Source organism: Procambarus clarkii, chromosome 93, assembly GCF_040958095.1.
Source record: "Procambarus clarkii isolate CNS0578487 chromosome 93, FALCON_Pclarkii_2.0, whole genome shotgun sequence".
Taxonomy (NCBI): Eukaryota; Metazoa; Arthropoda; class Malacostraca; order Decapoda; family Cambaridae; genus Procambarus; species Procambarus clarkii.
This window is the reverse complement of record NC_091242.1, coordinates 2540138-2563479: the sequence shown is the minus strand read 5'-3', so window position 1 is coordinate 2563479 and position 23342 is coordinate 2540138. Positions and strand designations below refer to the sequence as shown.

The 23342-nt window shown below is 42.7% G+C and overlaps 2 protein-coding genes across 6 annotated transcripts in view; both read right to left on the bottom strand.

The window, feature by feature from the left end:
* The window catches only part of LOC123746832 (uncharacterized), a 35419-nt gene extending 31168 nt beyond the window's left edge, over positions 1-4251 (bottom strand). Inside the window, exons 1-2 of one of the 2 annotated variants that reach the window (XM_069319594.1) lie at positions 3398-4249; positions 1673-1861 (exon numbers count right to left, since the gene is read on the bottom strand). The gene's annotated coding sequence lies outside the window, so the exon portion shown is untranslated. Of the gene's footprint in view, positions 1-1672; positions 1862-3397 lie in introns of both variants that reach the window. The other variant, XM_045728625.2, reaches the window with a different exon arrangement.
* Positions 4252-10042: 5791 nt separating this feature from the next.
* On the bottom strand, positions 10043-16242 carry LOC123746831 (BBSome complex assembly protein BBS10). Of its 4 annotated transcripts, XM_045728622.2 has the most exons (3): positions 16127-16242; positions 14560-14659; positions 10043-12036 (listed from the first exon to the last, which is right to left on the bottom strand). In XM_045728622.2, exon 3 carries the CDS (start codon positions 12028-12030, stop codon positions 10174-10176), a length of 1857 nt encoding a protein of 618 aa, XP_045584578.1. In that variant the 5' UTR covers positions 12031-12036; positions 14560-14659; positions 16127-16242; the 3' UTR covers positions 10043-10173. The 4 variants fall into 4 exon arrangements, with proteins under 4 accessions (XP_045584578.1, XP_045584580.1, XP_045584577.1 ...); XM_045728624.2 differs by lacking the exon at positions 14560-14659; XM_045728621.2 differs by lacking the exons at positions 14560-14659; positions 16127-16242 and adding an exon at positions 13228-14493.
* Between the last annotated feature and the right edge of the window lie 7100 nt (positions 16243-23342).

Here is a 23342-nt window from a genome sequence, read left to right as displayed (position 1 = left end):
ACGCCTGAAGCAAATATGGAATGAATAACCATTGATAATTTTTAACAAGGGTGATGAGATACAGATGTGAGGGGACACAGGTGTGTAAGAACACAGGTGTGTGAGAACACAGGTGTGTGAGAACACAGGTGTGTGAGGGAACACAGGTGTGAGAGGGAACACAGGTGTGTGAGGGAAAACAGATGTGAGAGAACAGATGCGTGAGGGAACACAGGTGTGTGAAGGAACACAGGTGTGTGAAGGAACACAGGTGTGAGGTATCACAGGTGTGTGAGGTATCACAGGTGTGTGAGGGAACACAGGTGTGTGAGGAGGGAACACAGGTGTGTGAGAGGGAACACAGGTGTGTCAAGGGGAACACAGGTGTGTGAGAAGGAACACAGGTGTGTGAAGAAACACAGGTGTGAGAGAACACAGATGTGAGAGAGAACAGATGTGTGAGGGAACACAGGTGTGTGAGAGGGAACACAGGTGTGTGTGAGGGAACACAGGTGTGTGAGGGGGAACACAGGTGTGAGAGGGAACACAGGTGTGTCAAGGAGAACACAGGGGTGTGAGAGGGAACACAGGTGTGTGAGGCGGGAACACAGGTGTGTGAGAGGGAACACAGGTGTGTGAGCGGGAACACAGGTGTGTGAGAGAGGCCAGCGTAGCTCGCGCCACTTTAAACTCCCGTGTGAGGCGAGCCAGGTGAAGTTTCACTTATTTATGGTGGTCCTCTCAGTGTTGCTCCACCTCACACCTCTCAGCCCCGTCACCCTGCCCCGTCACCTTGCTCTGTCACCCTTCCCAGTCACCCTGCCCCGTCACCCTGCCCAGTCACCCTGCGACATCACCCTGCTCTGTTTCCCTGCCCCCGTCACCCTGCTCTGTCACCCTGTCCCGTCACCCTGCCCCGTCACCTTGCTCTGTCACCCTTCCCAGTCACCCTGCCCCGTCACCCTGCCACATCACCCTGCTGTCACCCTGCCTCGTCACCTTGCTCTGTCACCCTTCCCCGTCACCATGCTCTGTCACCCTTCCCCGTCACCCTGCTCTGTTTCCCTGCCCCCGTCCACCTGTGTCGACAACCTGCTGTAGCGACCAACCCCTAAGATGCATTCATCAATTATAACGTACCGAGTATTAAAAGAAAGTTCTTGTCATGTAAACATTAACATTATTCTATATTAGAGGTCCATGTACAGTCAGGCTACGTTAGGTTAGGATAGATGTTTAAGCTGTGTTAGCTAGGATTTGTATTTCCAGTAAGCTGGCATCCCGTTCTCTCACTATGATTGATCACTATGATTGATCACTATGTATCCCGTTCACTCATTGTGATTGATCACTATGATCACTATGTATCCCGTTCTCACTATGATTGATCACTATGTATCACTATGTATCCCGTTCACTCATTATGATTGATCACTATGATCACTATGTATCACTATGATTCCATTCACTGGCTCACCCCAAAGATGCATTCAGCATTTTTAACATGTACTTCATTCAAAATAGGAATTTTCTCAAATATAAAACAATTTTATTATATATTAGCATATTGTGCATATCATATTTAGGCATAGGTTAGATGTTAGGATCTGTTGGATCTTATTTGTACCGACAGGGTTATTGAATCATGGAACCGCCTACCCGCCGAAGCCGTAAATGCCAAAACTCTGTTAACCTTTAGAGTATAGCTGGAAAATTCCTCAAGGCAAATGGGGAGACCTTCGACAAGCCGCTGGCTTCCTGTCCTCGTCGAGGCCACTAGTGTTAGCGGCTCTCAGCAACTCAAGTATATGTCAACCTGTCCTCAGGCCAGGCTCGTTAAAACGGCGGACGTCCTCAGGACACATTCATCAATTTTAACGTCCTGTGAATTAAAAATAGGCTTGATCTCACATATAAATTAATATTATTATATATTAAAGTTCTAGGTATAGTTACGCATAGATGTTTAGGTTCTGTTGGCGATTGTTTATATTCGAAGTACATGATATAGTATTTTTTTTTTTGTTTTTGAGATATATACAAGAGTTGTTACATTCTTGTACAGCCACTAGTACGCGTAGCGTTTCGGGCAAGTCCTTAATCCTATGGTCCCTGGAATACGATCCCCTGCCGCGAAGAATCGTTTTTTCATCCAAGTACACATTTTACTGTTGCGTTAAACAGAGGCTACAGTTAAGGAATTGCGCCCAGTAAATCCTCCCCGGCCAGGATACGAACCCATGACATAGCGCTCGCGGAACGCCAGGCGAGTGTCTTACCACTACACCACGGAGACTGCAAATACTGTATTAATAACAGGCTTGTTCTCATATATATATATATATATATATATATATATATATATATATATATATATATATATATATATATATATATATATATATATATATATATTATGTATTGTATATGTACTGTATATTATTATATATGTAATAAATAATAAATAAATATATTAATGATATAATTCATTAAAATTGTATTTATAGTTAGGCGTAAGTTGGATTAGGCGTTTGGATTCTCTTGACAATTATTCGTATTTGAAGTATATATAGGTGAAGCATTTGCCTAGTTGTGATTTGAGCAGAGGATTCAAGCGAAGCTTACAACCCTGGAAACATCTAGAAACGCCTGACGTCATTAATTGTGAGTCGTGTAAACCGTTTTTCATTATTAAAAAGGGGGGGGGGGGTTTGGCGGCTAGATTAACGAGTATTTGGTCATTGTTGTTGATGACAGATTGGTATTTGTTGTATGTGGGTAAAGCATTTCAGATCTGCGATTTCAACAAAGGTCATTACCGAAGCAGTGTTCAATAAATGTTTGAAAGTCATCAGTTGTGAGTCGCGTGTAAAGTGTTTTTCATTTATAAACAAGGGGTTTGGTAGGTGCAAGGTATCACTTTAGGCTTTTATTGGCGAGACCTGCTTGGATGACGGCAACCTGTCCTCATATCTGGCTCGTTATACGCTATAATGACTTTCATTAACCACAAAAGCATAACCACCCCTGTAAAGTACAATATTCTGTATTACGACAATTAAACATTGATGTTTGACAATTTACCATTTAATATGATAACTGCATGGGTAACAGCTTCTCCCCCGTATCAACCCACCCTGTATTTGAGCCCTGGAGAGGCCACTCCAGACCGACAACCAGAGCCCAACTCCATAGTCTCCCGAGACTGATGGATGCCTACTATTATGATAACTTAGCCTATATAGTCGATAACTTTACCCCTGCTGTTCCACGAACCTCTGTAGAACATTAACATACAGTGTGATATCAAGTTCAAGTATGTTTATTTAGACAAGAAAGAAATACATCTCAAAGGCATGTATTTCTTTTCAGTGTGTATTTTCATTTCAGTGATATATTCTCTCTGGAGATCACTTACCTAGCTCATTCACGGTGTTACTTGAGATATGCAGTTTGTTAATTGGCATTTAATGGTAACTTGCACACACTTTTCCTTCCATTCGTTCTTAATTTTGTATATTTCAATCCTAATAATTTATCATATATCACTTTATTAGTTATGTTAATGGGGAGTTCCCAGGCGCATTGTGAGGGTAAACGTTCAAGATTTCCCTTTAAACTAATATTTTTCAACTTGCAAAATTTTAATTCATTTTATTACTGAAATAATAAAACCTTGCAGCACCATTTTTGTTTAATTGGTATTGTTGTTTAAATGCAGATTTTATTTCCACCGTAAATCCTTATGGTTGAAATGATTTGATTTTGCGTATTGTTTCTACATTAACGCAATTTTCATTTTTGCTTCAGACGTCTATATTTCTTTTAATAATTACATTTAAGTGATTTTTGTATATTTCATTTGTCTTACAATGCTTCGTCCTTATCAGTCTTAACATGTTCACTTGTTTTAAACACAAATTCAGTATTTTTGTTCAAAGAATCCAAACACAGTAGCAGGCATCCATCAACTGTACTTCTTTAATGTAAACCTTTAACACTTTCACCAAATTAACCACAAGACCGATACAGTTTGGGTGCGATGTTTGGTGGCGGGAACGGAGCATCGATCCTCTCCTTGCCACCTCTCGACACACACTAACTTGGCGCCAGGCTCTACCCCCTAACCTTTCAGAGCTTACTGGGCAGCCGGCGGCTTGTCAAAGCCCCCCCTCTCATTTACCTTAATGATCTTTTCCATTTGTATTTTAAACCCCAACTATTGCTTTACTATTACTACTTACTATACTATATTACTATTACTTGAAATCTCCTGTACTTGTAAAGTAAAGCTATAAAGTGCCTGTTGAGCACTTTTTATCCATTTTACTCTTATTTCTCTAAAACTTTGTTAGTTTAAGGATTTGCTCTAAGGTTAGTTTAAGGACTTGGCCGAAACGCTATGCGTGCTAGTGGCTTTATAAGATTGTAATTTTCAACTTAAACTCTATGTTCTCTCTTAACCCCCAGTGTACCTTCTTGTATATACATAAATAAATAAATAAATAAATAAATAAATAAATAAATAAATAAATAAATAAATAAATAAATTAATATTAATACCCAACCCAATTACTTATAGATCAGCCTCACATTTCATGTTTTCTCCCGATTCGATGTATGACTAACCATCCTGTGAGACTACGATATTAGGTGAACTTATAGCTAGTTTTTGATTTACACTGTTAATCTATATTATAGAATAGGGTAGCAGCACATTGCTGTGTATACTTAAGCTTGTTAAAAAGAATCAGTTGAGAGAGTTGTGTATGGCAGTGGTCGCCGACCGTTAGATTTTGGTGGTCCGCAGACAAATCTGGACATTATTTGTATTTTTTTATGTTTTATTAATAATATCACAAAAATAATATTCTAAGAAATAGTTATTCTGAATGTTTAATTTTATTTGTGTATTGCAAGTAACTGTATGTAATCTAGCATACTTGACACTGGTATTAATGTGATTAGTACTAAATACTACAAATGATAATGTAACTAATGATAATATTAATAATAGTATAAAAAACCACACTTGTGTACTTGTGAAAGTTATGTGAGGAATTGACACCAAGTCTTTCGTAGCCTCCTAAGTGCTCTGTCAAGGACTGAAGTTGATTAGGCGTCGAGATGTTAGTCTCGTTCTAATTACATACATATATATGTACATGTATGTATGAGTGTGTGTACATGTATATATAACATTAATAATATTGTAACTAGCGTCAAAAATTGTTATTTGCTTAGCTAAACGAACTAGAGGGTTCAGTTCCTGAACCGATTATGTGCCCCTGTAATCCTTTACACCACCGCCCACGGGATGGGTATGGGGTGCATAATAAAGAAATAAATTGTTCTAATCACACACTCAGACCTTGACAAAGCACTCAGGAGAGTGCGAAAGACTTGGTGTAAATTCCTAACATAACTTTCACAAATACACAAGTGTGGGTTTTCATCCTATGTTATTTTGTCCGTGAGAAGACGTTATCATTATTTAGTAACAATAGTAATATGTGTACTTCACTTAACCGTGAGCTGATCAATGATTCAGAGCCTCGACCACAGTTCTTGTCAGGCACCATAAGGAAGAACATTCCAACTGGAGGCAGAGAGAAGAAAAAACTTAAAAATATCAAGAAAATGATTCGAACTACTTGAAATTTGGATTTATTCAAAAACCTGGTAGTGAGTAGCATCCACAGCCGCTTTGTGTTGTGTTCTGAGTTTAACCCTCAGGACCAGGGGCCTGGTCGAGGACCGGGCCGCGGGGACACTAAAGCCCCGAAATCATCTCAAGATAACCAATGATCCCGTGAAACCTTTCAAACTCGAAAACACTTGCAATCAAAACACCCAGTTTTAGCTAGGAAAACCACTTGAATATATTTTCAAAGAATGCGTGAAAATATGCAAAAGCAAGTAACTATTTTAACAAAAATGACTGTTGAAGATAAGAAGTTTTTAATAGTGGTCTGCGGGATTTAAATAGGCCTTCTGCAGTTCTTATTCCCACTACTACACCTTACCTTTCGTAACTTTGGCCTTGTTCCTCGCCTCTCTCTTGCCTATTTAATGCCTTCATCTCCTTCCTTCATCACACGGGAGACATCTCCCGTCACGCAGGGTGCAGCCGCACCTCCACAGATCTCCAGTATCACCAATTGATCATCTATCTCCAGAATCATCTATTGATACTGGTAATGGCTCAAATGGGGCCACCACTTACGGGCTATTCGTGCCCGTGCCACCTTTTGGGTGGCTTAATCTTCAACAATCAATCTTCCTTTATCACAATCGACTTGAGAATGGTCCAGGACGGACCAAAACGTCGTCGTCCCTTCACCTTCTAGTGTGTGGTCTGGTCAACATATGTAAACGTTTTTCATTCATAAACTGGCTGGATTACCGAATATTTGGCTTTTGTTTATAAGGATGGGCTGACCAATACAGACCACTGCTTGATGGGGTTCTGGGATTTCTTCTACTCCCCAAGCCCGGCCAGGGGCCAGGCTTGACTTATAACTTTGTTCCACTAGGCTGTTGCTTACAGCGGCCCGCAGGCCCACATGCCCAGTCCCACCGCAGCCCGGCACTCCTTGGAGAAAATGAACTAGTTTTCTCTTGAAGATGTCCACTGCTGGGTTGAAAAGAGGGTGAAGCCTCAAAATCTCAAAATGTAAACAAACATTTGTAAATGTAGAACAAATGTAATGTCATGAAATTTTGCAATGTAACACTTACATTTGACAATGTAAACAAACGATCGAATCATCTCTGGAAACAAGCATGCATGATCGTTTGTCTCATCCCCTCCCACTAGTTTAGGGGAGGAGGGGCCAGAGGCTCACGGCTGTCCGCTGGCAGAGCCATCATTTCTGTAAGGGAAGGGAATTATCAGGAGAAAGCGCCAAAACATAACAACATTACATAATAGAAGGAAAGGATACCACCCACCTTTCAAAAAGGACAACACGAGCAAGTGGGGTAATTACACACACAGATCACACTAATGCGATGCATCAAATGATCCACTAAGTTCAGTAGAACTTCGGTTTCAACCCTTTTAACCCTGTTGTAGCTCAGTCGATTAAGGCAGTGTCTGGGATGCTCTCGGACGCAGGTTCGAATCCTCGTCACGGCCCTTGTGGATTTGTTCAAGCGGGGTAATGTTATATGTGAAAGAGGACCTTTATGCAACCATTAATGAGGAACCAAACACACACCATGGGATCCTCAGAGTCGGTATGGTGCAACATACGAACTCAAGATGGTAGCAAACTGACTGTGGGAGTATGATAAAGGGCTGACACAGCAGCGGCAGAGGATGTTGCAATCTGCATGATGTGATCAAAGTGGCATTAGAAACCCAAACCCTAATAATGGGGGATTTTAACCATGAGACCATAGATTGGGTAAATCTAACATCACAAGCAGAGGGAGAACCATTTCTAGATCTGGTTCAGGACTCCTTTCTCATACAGTAAGTGGTAGAGCCCACACAGGCTAACAGCATACTAGATCTTGTGCTAGTCTCAGAAGAGTGTATGACTGATCAAATTCCGGAAGGGGAAAAGCTAACCTTCTCATGTGATCACCATATTTTAAGAAGAACTACAAATACAGAAACCCAAATAATGGTTCATGATGATGAATTTCTGGATCACAATCGAGGTAACTACCAAGGAATGCGAGAGGAACTGCAAAATATCTCCTGGAGGGAGTTAATAAGTGAACATGACATGGAGGCATCATGGCAAAACTTTAAGGTCATCACGCAACTCGTTCAAAAATGTGCAAAAAAAGGAGGAAGAAACGAAAGGGAACTAGATGGATTTTTATTTATTAAGTAGCTTAGGTATACACAGCAATGTGCTGCTACCCTATTCTATATGAAAGATTACACAGTGTAGATCAAAAACTAACTACAAGTTCATCTAATATTCCCATCTCACAGGATGGTTAGTCATACATGGAATCTGGGGAGAAAATACCTGCCTCAATACAAAAACAAATCAAGTCTGACTAAACAGCAACTTCACATGCAAACAGCAAAAACATGCATTGAGAACTAAGAGGAACCTCTGGAGAACGTACAAATCCACGATAGACATCATTCATTATGAGATATCCAGTATATAAAAGGGCACTAAACAAGTCCACTACGGACTCACCACAGCCCGTGCTACTTTAAAGTTTTGTTCCGTGTAGTTGATTCTAAAACAACAACAATGGCACTAAACTCAGCCACCTAGGCAATCAGATCAGCCACAATGAGCTCCAAAAGAAAACTTGCCCAAAACATAAAGAAAGATCCAAAGTCGTTCCATGCCTAAATAAGTAAAACCAAAACTAAGGACTCTGTAGGACCTTTAAAAGATGAAACTAACCAAACTATAATGGACGACAAAAAGGCAGCAAACACTCTAAATGAATATTTGACAAGTGTTCACACTAGAAAGGTAAGCACAAATGTCTCAAGGAGGTGAAAAGAATGAATTTAGAAATATAAACATAACATACCTGATTTACCTGAGGGCCACTAACTCTAATGGCCTCGACGAGGACAAGAAGCTGGCAGATTGTCAAAGGTCCCCCTGTCCCCCATTTGCCTTGATCTTTTCTAGGTATATTTTAAAACTCAACACAGTTTTGGCAGTTATGGCTTCATCAGCTTCCATGGGTTAACCCTATGGGTGACAAAGCATCTCCTGATCTCAGTCCTACAGTGTGGCTTGCTGAACTTAAAACCGTTGCTCCTTGTATTACATCTGACCTTCTGAAGAAAATATCTGGATCAACATCCTCTAACTTGTTCAATATGTTAGAAGTTTCAATTAGATTTGCCTTGTCATGCTTGGTCTGCAGTGTTGATAGCCATGTGGCCTTCAAGCACTCCTGATACAAGAGATGACTTAGCTCTGAAGTGACTTTTGATGCCTGGTGTTGCACCTTCTACAGAGCAGCTATGTCCTTCTGAAAATGAGATCTCCATGCTTGGATACAGTAATCCAAATGGGGGCACACCAGATATTTATAGTTGAACCATTACCTTCTTTTCCTTATAGTCAGAAGTACGCTTGATTATCCTAAGAGTTTGGTTAGCCTTTCTGACTGCTGCACCCATCTGTTGTGCACCTTTTAATGAGTGGTGGATTTTGACTCCAATGTCCTTTTCTTCATCAATCTGCTGTAATGCAATGCTATTAATTTGGTATTTGTGGTTTGGGCCGTTATGCCCCACATGCATGGTCTTGCATTTGTTGATATTAAAAAGTATTTGCCAGTTATCTGCTCATTTGTGGAGTTCATGTATTACTCTTTTTAAGGCTTCAATATCATTATCATTTCCCACTTTACCATAAATCTTTGAGTCCATTTGCAAATATGATGATGTGATTTGTAATACTCTCATCTGTCATTGATGTACATGACAAAAAGGGTAGGTCCCAAAATGGACCCTTAGGCACCCCACTTATCACATTTCTCCAATCAGATTCATTACCATTTAGCACCACTCTTTGTTTTCTTTGTTTTAACCATTGTTGTATCCATTGTAGTAGTATTCCATTTATTCCATGTGCTTGTAATTTCTTTGCCAGTCTTTCTTGCGGTACCTTATCAAAGGCATTTGCAAAATCCATGTATACTACATCAACCGGAAGTCCTTTTTCTGAGTAGCTGGTTTACCATTTCCAAAAATGTGAGCAGGTTTGTAAGGCAGGATCTATTTTTAACAAACCCATGTTGTGCCGATTTTACAAGATTGTTCACCGAAAGATGGTCAATGATTCCCTCTAATAGGATTCTATACATGCGCTTGCAAATCTATGTTGAAGGACTTTGTCCACATTTGTGGACCAAATATTGCATTAAAGTAAAATGCAGTAATCTGTCTTAACATCTGTGAGATTCTAATTTTGGGTGCCAAGGGTACACTCTGCCCGATCCTTACATGTTGACAAGAAAAGGGACTTCCTAAGTCACACTCAGCTGCTCTACAGGTTGACAGAACAAACACCCCTGTTATGACTAGGTGGTAACCATGGGAAATAAAACACAAATGTAAAAACTCAGAAGCATTTTTTTCAGCTTTACAGTAAAGAGGCAACAATCAGGTCAAGGCAGTGAAAATACACAGTTTCTGTGTGCAGCTTGTGTTGTAAGTGGAAGATGACACCCCCATATGGACAAATGTCATTCATCATCGCTGTCTTCTCTCTCACTTTTTTTAATAAATTTCAGAATTCTTCTTTTGGATGGAATTGAACATTCAATTCTTAAAATATACTCAGTAAAATGAAATACACAATCTAAAATTCTGAAGAAGGCAAAAGGATTTTGATATCCTAAAAATTCATTTGCTTCCAAGGTGCTAGACAAAGAAGCTTTTTCATTACTGGTATTAGTTCTTAAGCCTTTAAAATGGTTATATAATCTAGTTTGAAAATCTGTGTAACTCTTTGGAGAACGTTTTAACTTTTTGTACAGCAACCATGGTATTTCATCTAAAACTTCAGAAATTATTAGTCTATAAATATTACCAATGCTTCCAGAGACATTTTCCTGTACTAGATATTTAGCCAATAGTTCTACATAGCCACCATGTGGTACCGAGTATAACACAGGTGATGGACTTTGTGGATGGATAATCGATTCTATATTTGTACAAATATTCCTTTCAATAGTGTCTTTACAGTGTACATGGCTAAGCACCTCGCTAGGGCTCACAGACGATGCACTCAAACAAGAGTCAAAATCACAGGCTATATTATTCATGTTCTCAACACCTTCATTACCTGTTTTCTCAGCAATCTGGCCAAAATGTAAACAGTCTGTCACCCAAGAGTTAAGATACATGAAGAGCTTACAGTAGGCTGTGGAGAACTGTTTACACTGTGTGGGAGTTGGACCACACAACAGAATCTGGTGAACATCAAGTCCATGTAGTCTTACAAATTTACAAGTACCTATCACCACAGGTTCAATTTTGACTAAAGTTTGAACTGACCTCAAATTAATATCTCCTTTATTAATTATTGGTGTAATTTGTAATTTCTTAATTAAAAAATTCCACTCTTCATCTTCAATCATATCTATTAATGAGAAACCATATTTACTGCACTGTGATGCAGCCCAGTCTGGAAAAAAGGTTGAGGAGAAAATAATATGAACACCAAGTGACTTTAAAGATGCTAGGCAAAAATCAAGAAGTCTATTTTTTATAAAAATGCTCTCAATTAATGTTTGGTCTTGGCCAGTTTCAATAATGGGCTTGCAAATTTCATTATCTTTTCTTTCTTCTAGATCTATTGACCATAAAACAGAAGAAACATTGTCAAATTTCATACCCTCGTGCAAGTACTTGAAATTTCTCGTTAGTACAAAACCGGATATCACACGGGACTTTGATAATGGCATTTTGTACACTTGAACAATAGCAATATGGACATTTGTTGCTAAGTCATTTAGTAGCTTTATAAGCTCTTCACTGTTACTGCAATTACAAAACAAATATGTTGACAACAACTGGGAAAGATTTCTAGCTACAAGTTTAGAAAACTTTGTTTGAAAAAAACTTTCAGAGGCACTCTGCAGTACCTTCCCAAAGGCTTCAAAACTATGGAGGGGGTACACTCGAGTACCATATCTTATCACATCTTTTATTATAGTACTTTTAACATACTTTCTTAGGTGCTGGGTAATTTGTACCATCCTTTGTCTTCTTATAGCTAGAGATACACAAGATGATGTTGCAACATGACTATCAAGTGAATGTAAAAGACGTCTTAACAATAAAAAACTTACTTTGCAACCATCACCTAAAACTTTAGTTTGATCTAAAATGCCATGTACTACCATATTTACAACAGGGTCACAAACATCTAATGATGTCAGGATTTCAGCTCCATCTTGTGTAATAACAACGCAACCTGCCTTTTCCATCAGTACAGCTCTCCCTCGAGGCCCCAAACAGTCCTCCAAGATAGATGCAAGGCTACTGCATTGAATCACCATATTTGATATCCCAATTTCTGTTCTACAATAGGCCATCTTGTTCTGCAAGTAAAAAATTCTTTTAGATTTCTTTTTTTCATAAACATATTTTGATTATTATTTCCTGATAATATAGATTATCTCTTTAACACCTGCAATCTTATCTCAGGGACAGGCTCCAGTATGTCTCTGTAAACAATGCTACTTCCCTCCCCCTTACCAATTAACATTGGCTTTCCACAGAGCAGTATATTTGGTTCTCTCCTCTTTATCTAGATGAATGACCATCCAAATACCACACAACACCTGAAGCCAATTCCATTTGCTGATGAAACAACCTTCACTTTCTCCAATACCAACCATCTTATTCAAAATGACACAGTTAATACCAAACTAAAAAGAAAAAAAATCATTTAATGTAATGAAACGCCATATTCTGGGTGAGCCCTGGAGGCTCCCTGGAGCCTAGACTGATATACGAGAGATTATGCACAAAAAATTTTTTAGTGTTTGAGGAAGTTTCGATGTACATGCACCGGGCCCCTTAATATCTTAACATATTCAAAGGTTTCCTTTTGAAAGTCAAGTGCTGTCTTGGGCTTGAGTTTGTTATTGTTCAAATTGCTGATTATGATGAGTAATTAGAGGTCATAGATAATTTTGGGCAGTAAAACCTCAGGCACAGATACCACATGTCAGTTAAGGATAGATGAGAGAGTAATAAAGCATTACCAGGGCAGAACAATGTACAAAATATCTGATTTTAGGAAGAATGCCAACTGTTTTAGATTTTTTTTTAACTATATTTTGTATGTAGCACTGGAAATTCAGCTTGTTTCCAATGAGAACACCAAGGAATTTACCATCTACTTTTGTACTAATCTGGATCTTGTTAAAATTCTTAAATTAATCACGTGGACCTAGTGGAGAAAAAATAATACAAGTGGATCTATGGTCACACCAGGCAGACCCCCCACCAGGCAAAACAAAACAAAAGAAAAGAAACACCCCTCAAAGGTACAACGTCTCCAGGATTAACAGAACCGGCCACTAGGCGTGTTATAAGACAGCTGCACAGTACCTTGCGCCCCAGTCAGCAATGATACTACCTCCTACCCAAGGCCAAACAGTGATAGGAAAAAACCCCAGCTGATCCCAAGGGTGGGCAATCACCGAGCAGCAAAAGAACCCTGCGGAGGTAGTCCCCTGAACAGTTTGTGGAAGGTAACCCCAAACTGCAAAGGCAGTACTTACAGGGCACCTAGAGAAGGTTGACCCTAGGCACATGCTGCCTCAGTACAGTATTTCTTGAATTACACCTGGGTCGCACACCACCACACAGCAGAAGAACACTGTAAGGCACAGTACTGCTGAAAGGATGGAGCCAGAGTCGACCGACTGCCACTCAACACATCAGCCTCAGAACTGGGGTTGGGTAGCCGATGAAGGATTTCTGCCCCCCCCCCTTCCACCTCCCAGGGAGGGGGAGCTCTGCAGGCAGCAGTGCAGTGACTGTGGTAACAACATGCTTGTTTTCTTGTTTTCTGATTGGGGAGTTCTGCTTGCTCATTCAGCTTTCGGTTTGCAATTTTTAACCAGCTGTAGTTTGTTTTGAGATTGCTACCTTTCTGGGTGCCTGACCTGGTAGATGGCAGATATAGACTGCTTCCAACTACATGGGGGTGTCTATTGACCATTGCTCCTCGTGCCTCTCTGAGGGGGGCCAGGTTCTGGCTCGTGGTCCCCAGTAGGCTATAACTTCATCCATTGACTGTTGCCATGGTCTAATATATACACCTCAGCCCCATCAGCCTGGTAAAGCTCCAGGAACCTGATGGGGCTCTCCATAGAAATACCAATCTTACGTTATCTCACCAACCCATTGTACCTTCTTGTGAATAAAAATTATTATTATAGTTTGGAGAGGAAAGGTAACAATGGGTTACTCTTATGATGAGGCACTAATAGGGTCAACTGGTTCAGACAGAAACATTGGGGGAGGAATTTATTGAGGTTATTCTCATTTGATATTAAAAAAAGTTTTCCTTGTAGGAATTTTCCTCACTTTTATGATGCCATCTTTAACAGAGCATTGATGAATCATTCCTTGATTTTGCTTATAGATTTGATGCAGGTGGTAGACGAGTTCCTGCCTTTTCCTGGTCAGGCACTCACTGATGTACACCTCATTGCTAGAGGATACTGCTGCTGCCTGGACAAGATCGGATTTTATGAAGCAGCTAGCTAGCTTGAGGCAAATTTTCCTTTTATTTTGACCAGGTAAATTTTTTTTGCCTACTCTGTATGCAGCAATGATGTTAGTTGTGTTGATTTTGTAATTCAAATGGTCTTTTAGCATGGCACGTACCATATCAACACTTCTCACCTTCACTTTCCACAGGGATGGCTGAATACACAATAACTGAAAATGTTAGTTTTTAGTTTAGTTCATTATGCACCCCATACCCATCCAGTGGGCATTATCAAAAAAGATTTTCTAGTATGCTATCTGTAGGTAGTAAATGTGGGTAATTGTAATGTTTACACTATGCCCATTAAATGAAGGGGTGGGAGAGGTGTGCATACCTTGCGGTTACCTTGCGATGATTTTGTGGCTCAACTCCCCGACCAGGCTTCCTGGTTGTTGGACTGCTCAACCAGGCTGCTGGACACGGCTGCTCGCAGCCTGATAAGCAAATTAAATTATATTAATTAATAACAATAATAATAAATCATTGTGTCAAGGGACAGGCAGCCAGACTGTATTCATACATGTTAGGCTTATATATTGAGGTTCCTCCCCCCCCATCCCAAGGTCAAATTACAGTACCGACCCCGCCCATGATGCAACCTCATAACACACTAACTCCCGAGTACCCACTTACTGCTAGGTGTACAGGTGAATTAGGTTATAGGAAATGCATTTATTTATGTCCTGTCCGGGATTGATAATGATAATGTTCATTCATTTTGTGAATGATGTTCATTCATTTTGTGAATGATGTTCATTCATTTCGTGAATGATGTTCATTCATTTCGTGAATGATGTTCATTCATTTCGTGAATGATGTTCATTCATTTCATGAATGATGTTCATTCATTTCGTGAATGATGTTCATTCATTTCGTGAATGATGTTCATTCATTTCGTGAATGATGTTCATTCATTTCATGAATGATGTTCATTCATTTCGTGAATGATGTTCATTCATTTCGTGAATGATGTTCATTCATTTCGTGAATGATGTTCATTCATTTCGTGAATGATGTTCATTCATTTCGTGAATGATGTTCATTCATTTTGTGAATGATGTTCATTCATTTTGTGAATGATGTTCATTCATTTTGTGAATGATGTTCATTTATTTTATGAATGATGTTCATTCATTTTATGAATGATATTTATGATTATGATACTAGCTCACCACATATGTAAGTTTCTTAGCTTAGAGACTGTACTTGTGGTTGTTCAAGAACAACCACAAGTTATCAACATATTGACCAGACCACACACTAGAAAGTGAAGGGACTACGACGTTTCGGTCCGTCCTGGACCATTCTCGAGTCGACAATGGACTTAAGAATGGTCCAGGACGGACCGAAACGTCGTTGTCCCTTCACTTTCTAGTGTGTGGTTTGGTCAACATATTTCAGCCACGTTATTGTGACTCATCGCCTGCTTATCAACATACTTTTTAACATATCAATATAACCTAATGATATATATGGGTTCTGACAATCGGAAAAGAGTTAATGTAGAACAGTCTTCACCAAACCTTACCCCTTGTGTGTTGTTCATTGGGCATTGACAGAACTTGAAACTCGTTACTATACTATACATGGTTCCTGGTATACATTACTATATACATGGTTCATGGTACATGTTACTATACGTTTCGCGAGAGGTTTGGCCTGGGTTCGTATCCTGGCTGGGGGAGGACTGACTGGGCGTCAATCCTTAACTGTAGCTTCTGTTCACCCAACAGTAAAATGAGTACCGGATTACCGCCAAATAATATCAATTTGGCGGGACATATTCCCGGGAAAATTTGCATTAAGGACCTGCCCGAAACGCTATGCCTGCTAGTGACTCTACAAGAATGTAAGAAGTTTTTGTACATATATAAATCACTCAATCAATCCATTAGCGTTACCTGGAGTGTGGAGTCATGACCTGCCTATTTCTTAGCGTTGGTATGGCGGGCAGCCACACGGCTCCTCTCCCCCTCCCCAGGTGTAAACAATCCCCTGCCTGCCACCAGGATTCAAGAACGGCCCAGATTGAATCCAGTCTACGTCATCGCTACCATTTATACATTATTATATATTTGGATAATAATAATAATAATAATAATAATAATAATACTGCTAATAATAATAATAATACTGCTAATAATAATAATAATAAAGCTAGTATTGAGCTGTTCAATTTTTTTCATATATATTTTAAATCTTTAAACTAATTGAGATCAAATATAAATTGAATTGAAATAAAGAGAAGAAAAGAAAAGTAGATTGATAATAATTACATGATGGATGAAACGGCAGAAAATGCAATAGAACAGCAGAAGGAATTTGTTTCTAGTGTGGTGTCCATGGGTTCTGTTATGAGATTCTAGGAAGCGATTAAGGCCAGGATTGGCATTACAGTTCAGAGTTTTATATGTATAGAGTTGTAACGGTTCTATTGTTACGTAAAGTATGGTGACAAATAAACAGACACTAAGATACTATATATATATTTGGTCGAATATACAGAAGTACACCGGTGATACTTTGGTGTGAGTTGAGCGCACTGAGCGTCGGTACAGTATCTCGCAAGTGTCTGCTCTAGACCACACTTGAAAGTAGACTCTGGTGAATGTTTGCTATTCTGCTGCTTATATGCTCGGGCAACACCTCGCCGTGTTGCCCGGGCAACGCCTCACCTCATTCATCTCCAAAGGTTGACAGGACTATTAACAATGCATTTGGAGCGAGTATATTATTGGGATAATCTACTCGCTACAGAACTCCCCCTCCCAGGGGATAAAAGGAAAAATACTTGATCAAGGAACTTAGCTGGTCGGTGAATTGTACGCCCTGCTCGCGTTACATAACCATCAAAGTTAACTTCCTCTTCTTCGCTGATGTCATCTAACTGGGGTCGTAGGGTGGGAGGTCGCACAGGATCGTCTGTCGTCGTAGGATCAGGTTGTTGTGCGGCTGGTAACTGGGGTTGTAGGGTGGGAGGTCGCACAGGATCGTCCGTCGTCGTAGGATCAGGTTGTGGTGCGGCTGGTAACTGGGGTTGTAGGGTGGGAGGTCGTACAGGATCGTCCGTTTGTCGTAGGTGGCGCTGCTGCTGGTAACTGTGGTCGAAAAGTGAACTGCGTAGTCGGCGGATGTGTCTCTGGATTTAGCAGTGTCGCAGACGTTGAAACGAAGCCTGGAGCAGAGCAGAGAGCTGAGTGAGGCCGGAGTCGTGGAGCTCTATGTGGGAGAGCGTGGCGGCTCGATTGAGAATTGTGAGTGTCTAAACTCGGGGAGCGAGAGCGTGGCGGCTCGATGCGGTCGTAGTCTGCTGTCTGCTCTGTGTCGAAGCTGTAGCGTCTTGGGTTGATTAGGACTGTACACGCCAAGTACTACATTGTTGACTGGAAATTGTAGTCTGGTACTAAAAGATGTAGGCAGTGTGTGGACAAGCTCGGTGTAGCAGGAGAGAAGAATGTGCATAATTGTTGCGTCCTTGGGTCGCTGGTGGAGCATTTAGATCCGTGGCGGATGGGCTCGGGCACCAGGACATTAGGAGGTAATGTAGGCACGTAGTTAGGACAACGAGGTAATCACATCTAGAGCTGAATTGTCCTGAAGGCGACGAAGTGTCGGAAACGCAAGCTGTAAGTCCTGTACTGCGTAAAGGGCTTGAGTCGGCCGAGTATCAAAATGCAGTGAACGTGTAGATGAATCTGATGACAGAGCAGCTGTCATGGGCGTAGGACAAGAAGTGCCCTGGCAGCGACGGAGAGTCGGTAGAACAAGCTGTAGATCCAACATGATGTAATCATTGATGAGGCTGTCAGATGAGTGAGTAACGATCGTGGAGCAGCAAGCCGTAGTAGATGAAAATGCAGAGATGGACGCGATGAAAATCATAGCTGTGGTGAGGGTGTTGGCAGTGTTCCATCACAGCAAACAGTAGCAGTAGAGGTCCAGTGAGAGTACATGTTGTTGTCCATCGTGGCTGGGTATCGTCGAAACTCTCTGGGGTCACCAATGTAACGGTTCTATTGTTACGTAAAGTATGGTGACAAATAAACAGACACTAAGATACTATATATATATTTGGTCGAATATACAGAAGTACACCGGTGATACTTTGGTGTGAGTTGAGCGCACTGAGCGTCGGTACAGTATCTCGCAAGTGTCTGCTCTAGACCACACTTGAAAGTAGACTCTGGTGAATGTTTGCTATTCTGCTGCTTATATGCTCGGGCAACACCTCACCGTGTTGCCCGGGCAACGCCTCACCTCATTCATCTCCAAAGGTTGACAGGACTATTAACAATGCATTTGGAGCGAGTATATTATTGGGATAATCTACTCGCTACAGAGTACACTTGAGAGGATGAGCAGTGACTTAATATCTAGCATATTCAAAGATTTAAGTAGGGGGGCCGAGGGCTGTCTGGTGCCAGAGTGTTATTGGTCTTAATAGCATATTTGTGTTGGGTAATTAGAGGACATAGATGATTTTGGGTAGTAAAACCCAACCACATACCATAATTCAGATAAAGATAGATGAGAGAGTAATAGAGCATTACAAGGGAAGAGCGAAGTACATAATATCTGATTTTAAAAAGAATGCCAACAGTTTTAGAAACTTTTTTTGCTGAATGTGGCCCCACAGGAGAGACACGCTCCTACAACCCGCCAGCGCTTGTTACCACCAGCAAACAACCACTTCTCTAGCCGATTCCTCATTCATGGCCTCAGCTTCGCGCCAATATGACGTCACCACCGGTATATATAGCCCTGGCACGTGGCTCAGAAGCTGCGGTGAATCAGAAGCTTCTTGGTGCTCACTCAGTTCGCTAGAGTCTTCCCTTGCCTTGACGTTGTTACGAATCGGTGACGGATGATATTTAGAACACATTGTATGGAGTGTCACATTCATTTTTTTGTCAGTAACGTAAATTCACTTGTATATATTTTATTTTTGAGTGTATGAGACCAAGGGGTCTTTGTCATTGTTTATTATTGTGTAAAATTTGTAATTTTTGTTATATTAAATGGTTTAAAGTTTTTATTCTCTTGTTTTTTGCCCGCAATTGATAGTTTATTTTTTTCATATTGGCACACCACCTTCCAGGATAGTACTAGTCTATTCCAGATCACAGGAGAGGGCCACGTGTACTACCCAGTGGAACACAAATGTTGATGGGTAGGGTGGGAGAAATGGATCATTCACAGAAACATTCTGGAGCCTGTCACTAAGATAAGACTGAAGGAATGGTATTGGAGTAAGTGACCCGACTCCATAATGATGTAAATTAGGAAATAAGTAATTTTAGAACTTGCTTCCCATTTAACATCTTCAGTTTAATTCCTTTTATTATGCACCAACTACTCAACTTTTGAACGGTAATTAAATTGAACCCAAATTTAATACTTCGCTTGGCTAAACAAGCTACAGGCTTCGTAAGCTAGTAACATTGTTTAACATAACTATCAACAATGAACTGAGAGTTTTTATCAATCTAACGAGTGAGGTATTACTTGGTCTAATTTAATAAGAGTGTAATAACACAATGTTGTACACCCTCATCCCAATGTATCTTCTCTAGATACCCCCTCCCCGCTCAGCTCGTTGTCGCCGTGTGGGGGCTTAGTGGGCGGCTGCCGGAGTGTGATGCTCCTTGGGACAGTCCTCTGTCCTTTTCTAGCCTTGTGCTCCTGCTGCCGTCCTCTCCAATTCTGCTGGGCATCTTTTCCTTTTCCTTCTGTTTCGTTTTTCTCCCCCCTCTTCTTCTATCTGCTTGCCGTTTCCTACCGACCTTTTGCTCGTTCTGGTTCTTCCCTTGGACTTCTATTTTGACGCCCGGGTGCTTGAGGAGGCATACTCATGCACCCGTAGAACTGCAGTACCCGACGTCGAGAGCGAGGGGAACCTTTTATTGTCAATCCCCACTTCGTCACTGAACCCGATCTCGACGGACTGTCGGTTTCTTAAGGTGGCGTTTGTGGGGCGTATACTCGCGACGCACCCCTAGGAGGCCCCGACAAGATCGGCGATAGCTTCTTGTTGGGTGTCCTGCCTCTAATTGTGGCTCCATGGTGGGTGTGGGGGCACATTCGTGAGTGAATTCTTTCTTTCGTCAGGATGATTACCCCTGCTTCGGCTTCTTCTGGTTTACCTTCTCAGGCTCGTGGGGTGGGCGACCAAGCCCCCGAGTCGGTCCGTATTGGAAGACCGGGCTCTGTAGCCTCCGCTGCATTGGGCCCCGACCTTGCTCCTCCTTTGGCCTCTCTGACTCCTTCCTCTGGCTCCCCTCCCTCCTCTGTGGTTGGTTCGAGCCCCAAGCCCCCAGTGGTGACTACCTCGTCCCCTGGCGTGGCTCCTTCTCTAGTTGTAACTACTGCGCCTTTTAACCCCTCTCTCTCTGGGGGTTCTCACCGCCGTCTTCGTCACGGCCGCCCTCGCTCGATTCCTTCCAGTTCTGCTACCTATCAAGCCTTGTTTGGTCCCGCTTCGTGGGCCAAATATTTTGATCTCCTCCCTCTTGATTCTGCGCCTCCTGACGATTTCTCCCTCCATCGACATCTCATTGATTCCGTGGATGCCTCCATTACTTTCAACCCCACTCGTCTCGGTACACGTGTCGTTGCTGCTCCTTCTCAGGATGCTGCTTCCCGCTTGGCTGCCTTATCCTGCCTTGGCGAGACCCCCGTTCGGGTCTCGAAGAACGTTCAGTTGAATGCCAGTGTTGGCACTATTTTGCTCCCGCCCCATGTTGCGACCGGTGTTCGGGACCTACGCGACTGCCACGACGATATTCGACATATCCTCGCTGCCCAGGGCCATTCTATTCTCCAGGTGGACACGTTTACTCGTCCCCCTCGTGGTAGTCGCCGTCAACCCCTCCGGGTTGTGAAGATTACCTTTGATGGTCGGACCCTTCCACCCTCTGTCATTCTTGCTGGTGCCAGGTGCTCTGTCCAGGAGTACATTCCTTCTCCTCGGCTCTGCAACAAGTGCTGGAGGTTTGGGCATGGTGCCCTCCGCTGCTCCGGGACTGTCTCTCTCTGTCCTTTGTGTGGTGGCGAAGGTCACTCTAAGTCGGAGTGCGCTTCTCCCCAGGCTCGTTGCCTCAACTGCGGTGAGGCCCATCCTACCTTCTCCCGTGCGTGTGTCCATTACAAGCTTGAGGCAGCCGTCCTCAACTTGAAGCACCGGGAGCGTTTATCTTTTCCTGAGGCGAGGCGCCAGGTTCGCCGGCTCCCGCCTTATGCTAGTATCTCTTATGCTCGCGTGTTGCGCTCTTCCTCTCCTCGTCCTTCCCGCCTTCCTCAGACTCACAACCGTTTCCAGGCCTTGGACCCTGATGCGCCCACTGCCCCCTCCTCTGTCCCTTTGGGTTCTCTCCCGAAGGATCCTCCTCCTGGTCCTCTGTCTGGGGTTCCCCTTCCTTCTACCTGGTCTGTCGTGTCTTCTGTGTCTTCTTCCTCGTCCCCCTCCGATCCTCCTTCCCATCCTCTTCCTCCATCTATCGGCTCTCCCCGCCGCCTGTCGGTGCGGGCGGATGTCCATCGCTCTCCTAACGGCCGTCGTGTGTGCTCTCGTTCGGCTTCTCCTGTTGAGACACTGGAATCCGTTGCCCGGTACGTAGTTGCTGGGACACCGGTCTCTTTAAGTCAGAAGCGTAAGCCTGGCTCCTCTCCTTCCTCTTCCCCGGCGGGTAAGAAGGCTTCGCTTTCTTCCTCAGCTCCTACTTCTGGCTCTGTTGCTCCTTCCCCTCCCGTTTCAGTGCTTGCGCCCCCTGTTCCTGTTATGGAGGTTTCTTTGGCCCCTGCTTCCCTTTCGGTTGCTGCTCTTGCTGGGGTGCGCTCCTCTCTTTCTACTCCCCCTCTTCCTGCTGCTGTCCTTGACTGCTCCTCTCCGTTGTCTCCTCCTCTTCCTCCTCCTCCTCCTCCTCCTCCGGACCCTGCCCGCCCACCTCTGATCTGTTCTCCCGTTTCCTTCCCTCCGTCTTTGCTCAGTTTACCCATGCCCCCTAACCCTGACTTTGCTGACCCTGATCCCGACCCTGATATTCTTTAACGTGCTCTGTTGGTCTTTCGCCTTTGTTTCTTCCTTGTTCTCTGTTTTTGTCATTTCTCCTCTCGTCGTTGTCCATTCTTCAATGGAACGTTCGAGGTTATTACGCCAATTTCCTCGAACTCCAACTTCTGGTTTCGCGGTTTTCGCCCCTTTGTGTCTGTCTCCAGGAGCCGATGCTTGGTGCTCGTCCTGGTCGTTTTCGTGGCTATTCCTTTCTCTCCCCCCCCCCAGCCATTGCTGGGGCTTCTAATTCTTCTGCTCTCTTGATTCGGGCTGATGTTCCCTTTGTTCCTTTACTTTTTCCTTCGCCTCTCCATTGTTCTGCTGCTCGTATCTTTGTGGGGAAATGGTACACAGTTTGTTCCATTTATCTCCCCCCGAGTGTCCCGCTCTCTCTTCCTGATTTGAAACACCTCCTAGACTCCTTGCCGGAGCCTGTGCTCCTGCTGGGTGACTTCAATTGTCGTCATTCTCTTTGAGGTGACGTTCTGACGAATACCCGGGGTCGCCTCCTTGAGCCGTTTCTCCTCTCTTCTTCCCTGTCTCTTCTGAATTCTGGTGAGCCCACTCATTTGGACTCTCGAACTCGCACCCTTTCTTGTCTTGATCTTTCTCTCTGCTCTTCTTCTCTTTACTTAGATTTCACATGGCAGGTTCTTGATGACCTCCATGGAAGTGATCATTTCCCCATCCTTGTTTCCTTTTTCTCTTTTCGCCCTTCCCTCTCTTTCCCTAGGTGGCGGTTTGCTAAGGCGGACTGGACCCTATTTTCCCTCAGTGCTACTCTCTCTGACCTCTCCCTTCTGCCCCTCTCTCGCGCTCTCCTCCTTTTTCATGACACTGTCTTCGACGCTGCCCTCCGCTCTATTCCTCGCTCTTCCTCTCGGGGTCCACGGAAGTGCGTTCCCTGGTGGAATGCGGACTGTGCTCGGGCTGTCCGCTGTAAGCGTGCAGCCTGGAAGAAGCACCGCCGTAGGCAGACGACCGATTCTTTTCTTTTCTTTCGGAAAGCGAGTGCGGTGGCCCGTAGGGCCATCCGTACGGCTAAACGTGAATGTTGGGCATCTTAT

Coding starts and splice junctions, on each gene's coding strand:
- LOC123746831 (XM_045728621.2), bottom strand. CDS start 13,260: ATGTGCCTAGGGTCAACCTTCTCTAGGTGCCCT. Junction 12,037..13,227: donor CAACCTTCTCTAGGTGCCCT/GTAAGTACTGCC, acceptor TTTTACTTGCAG/AACAAGATGGCCTATTGTAG.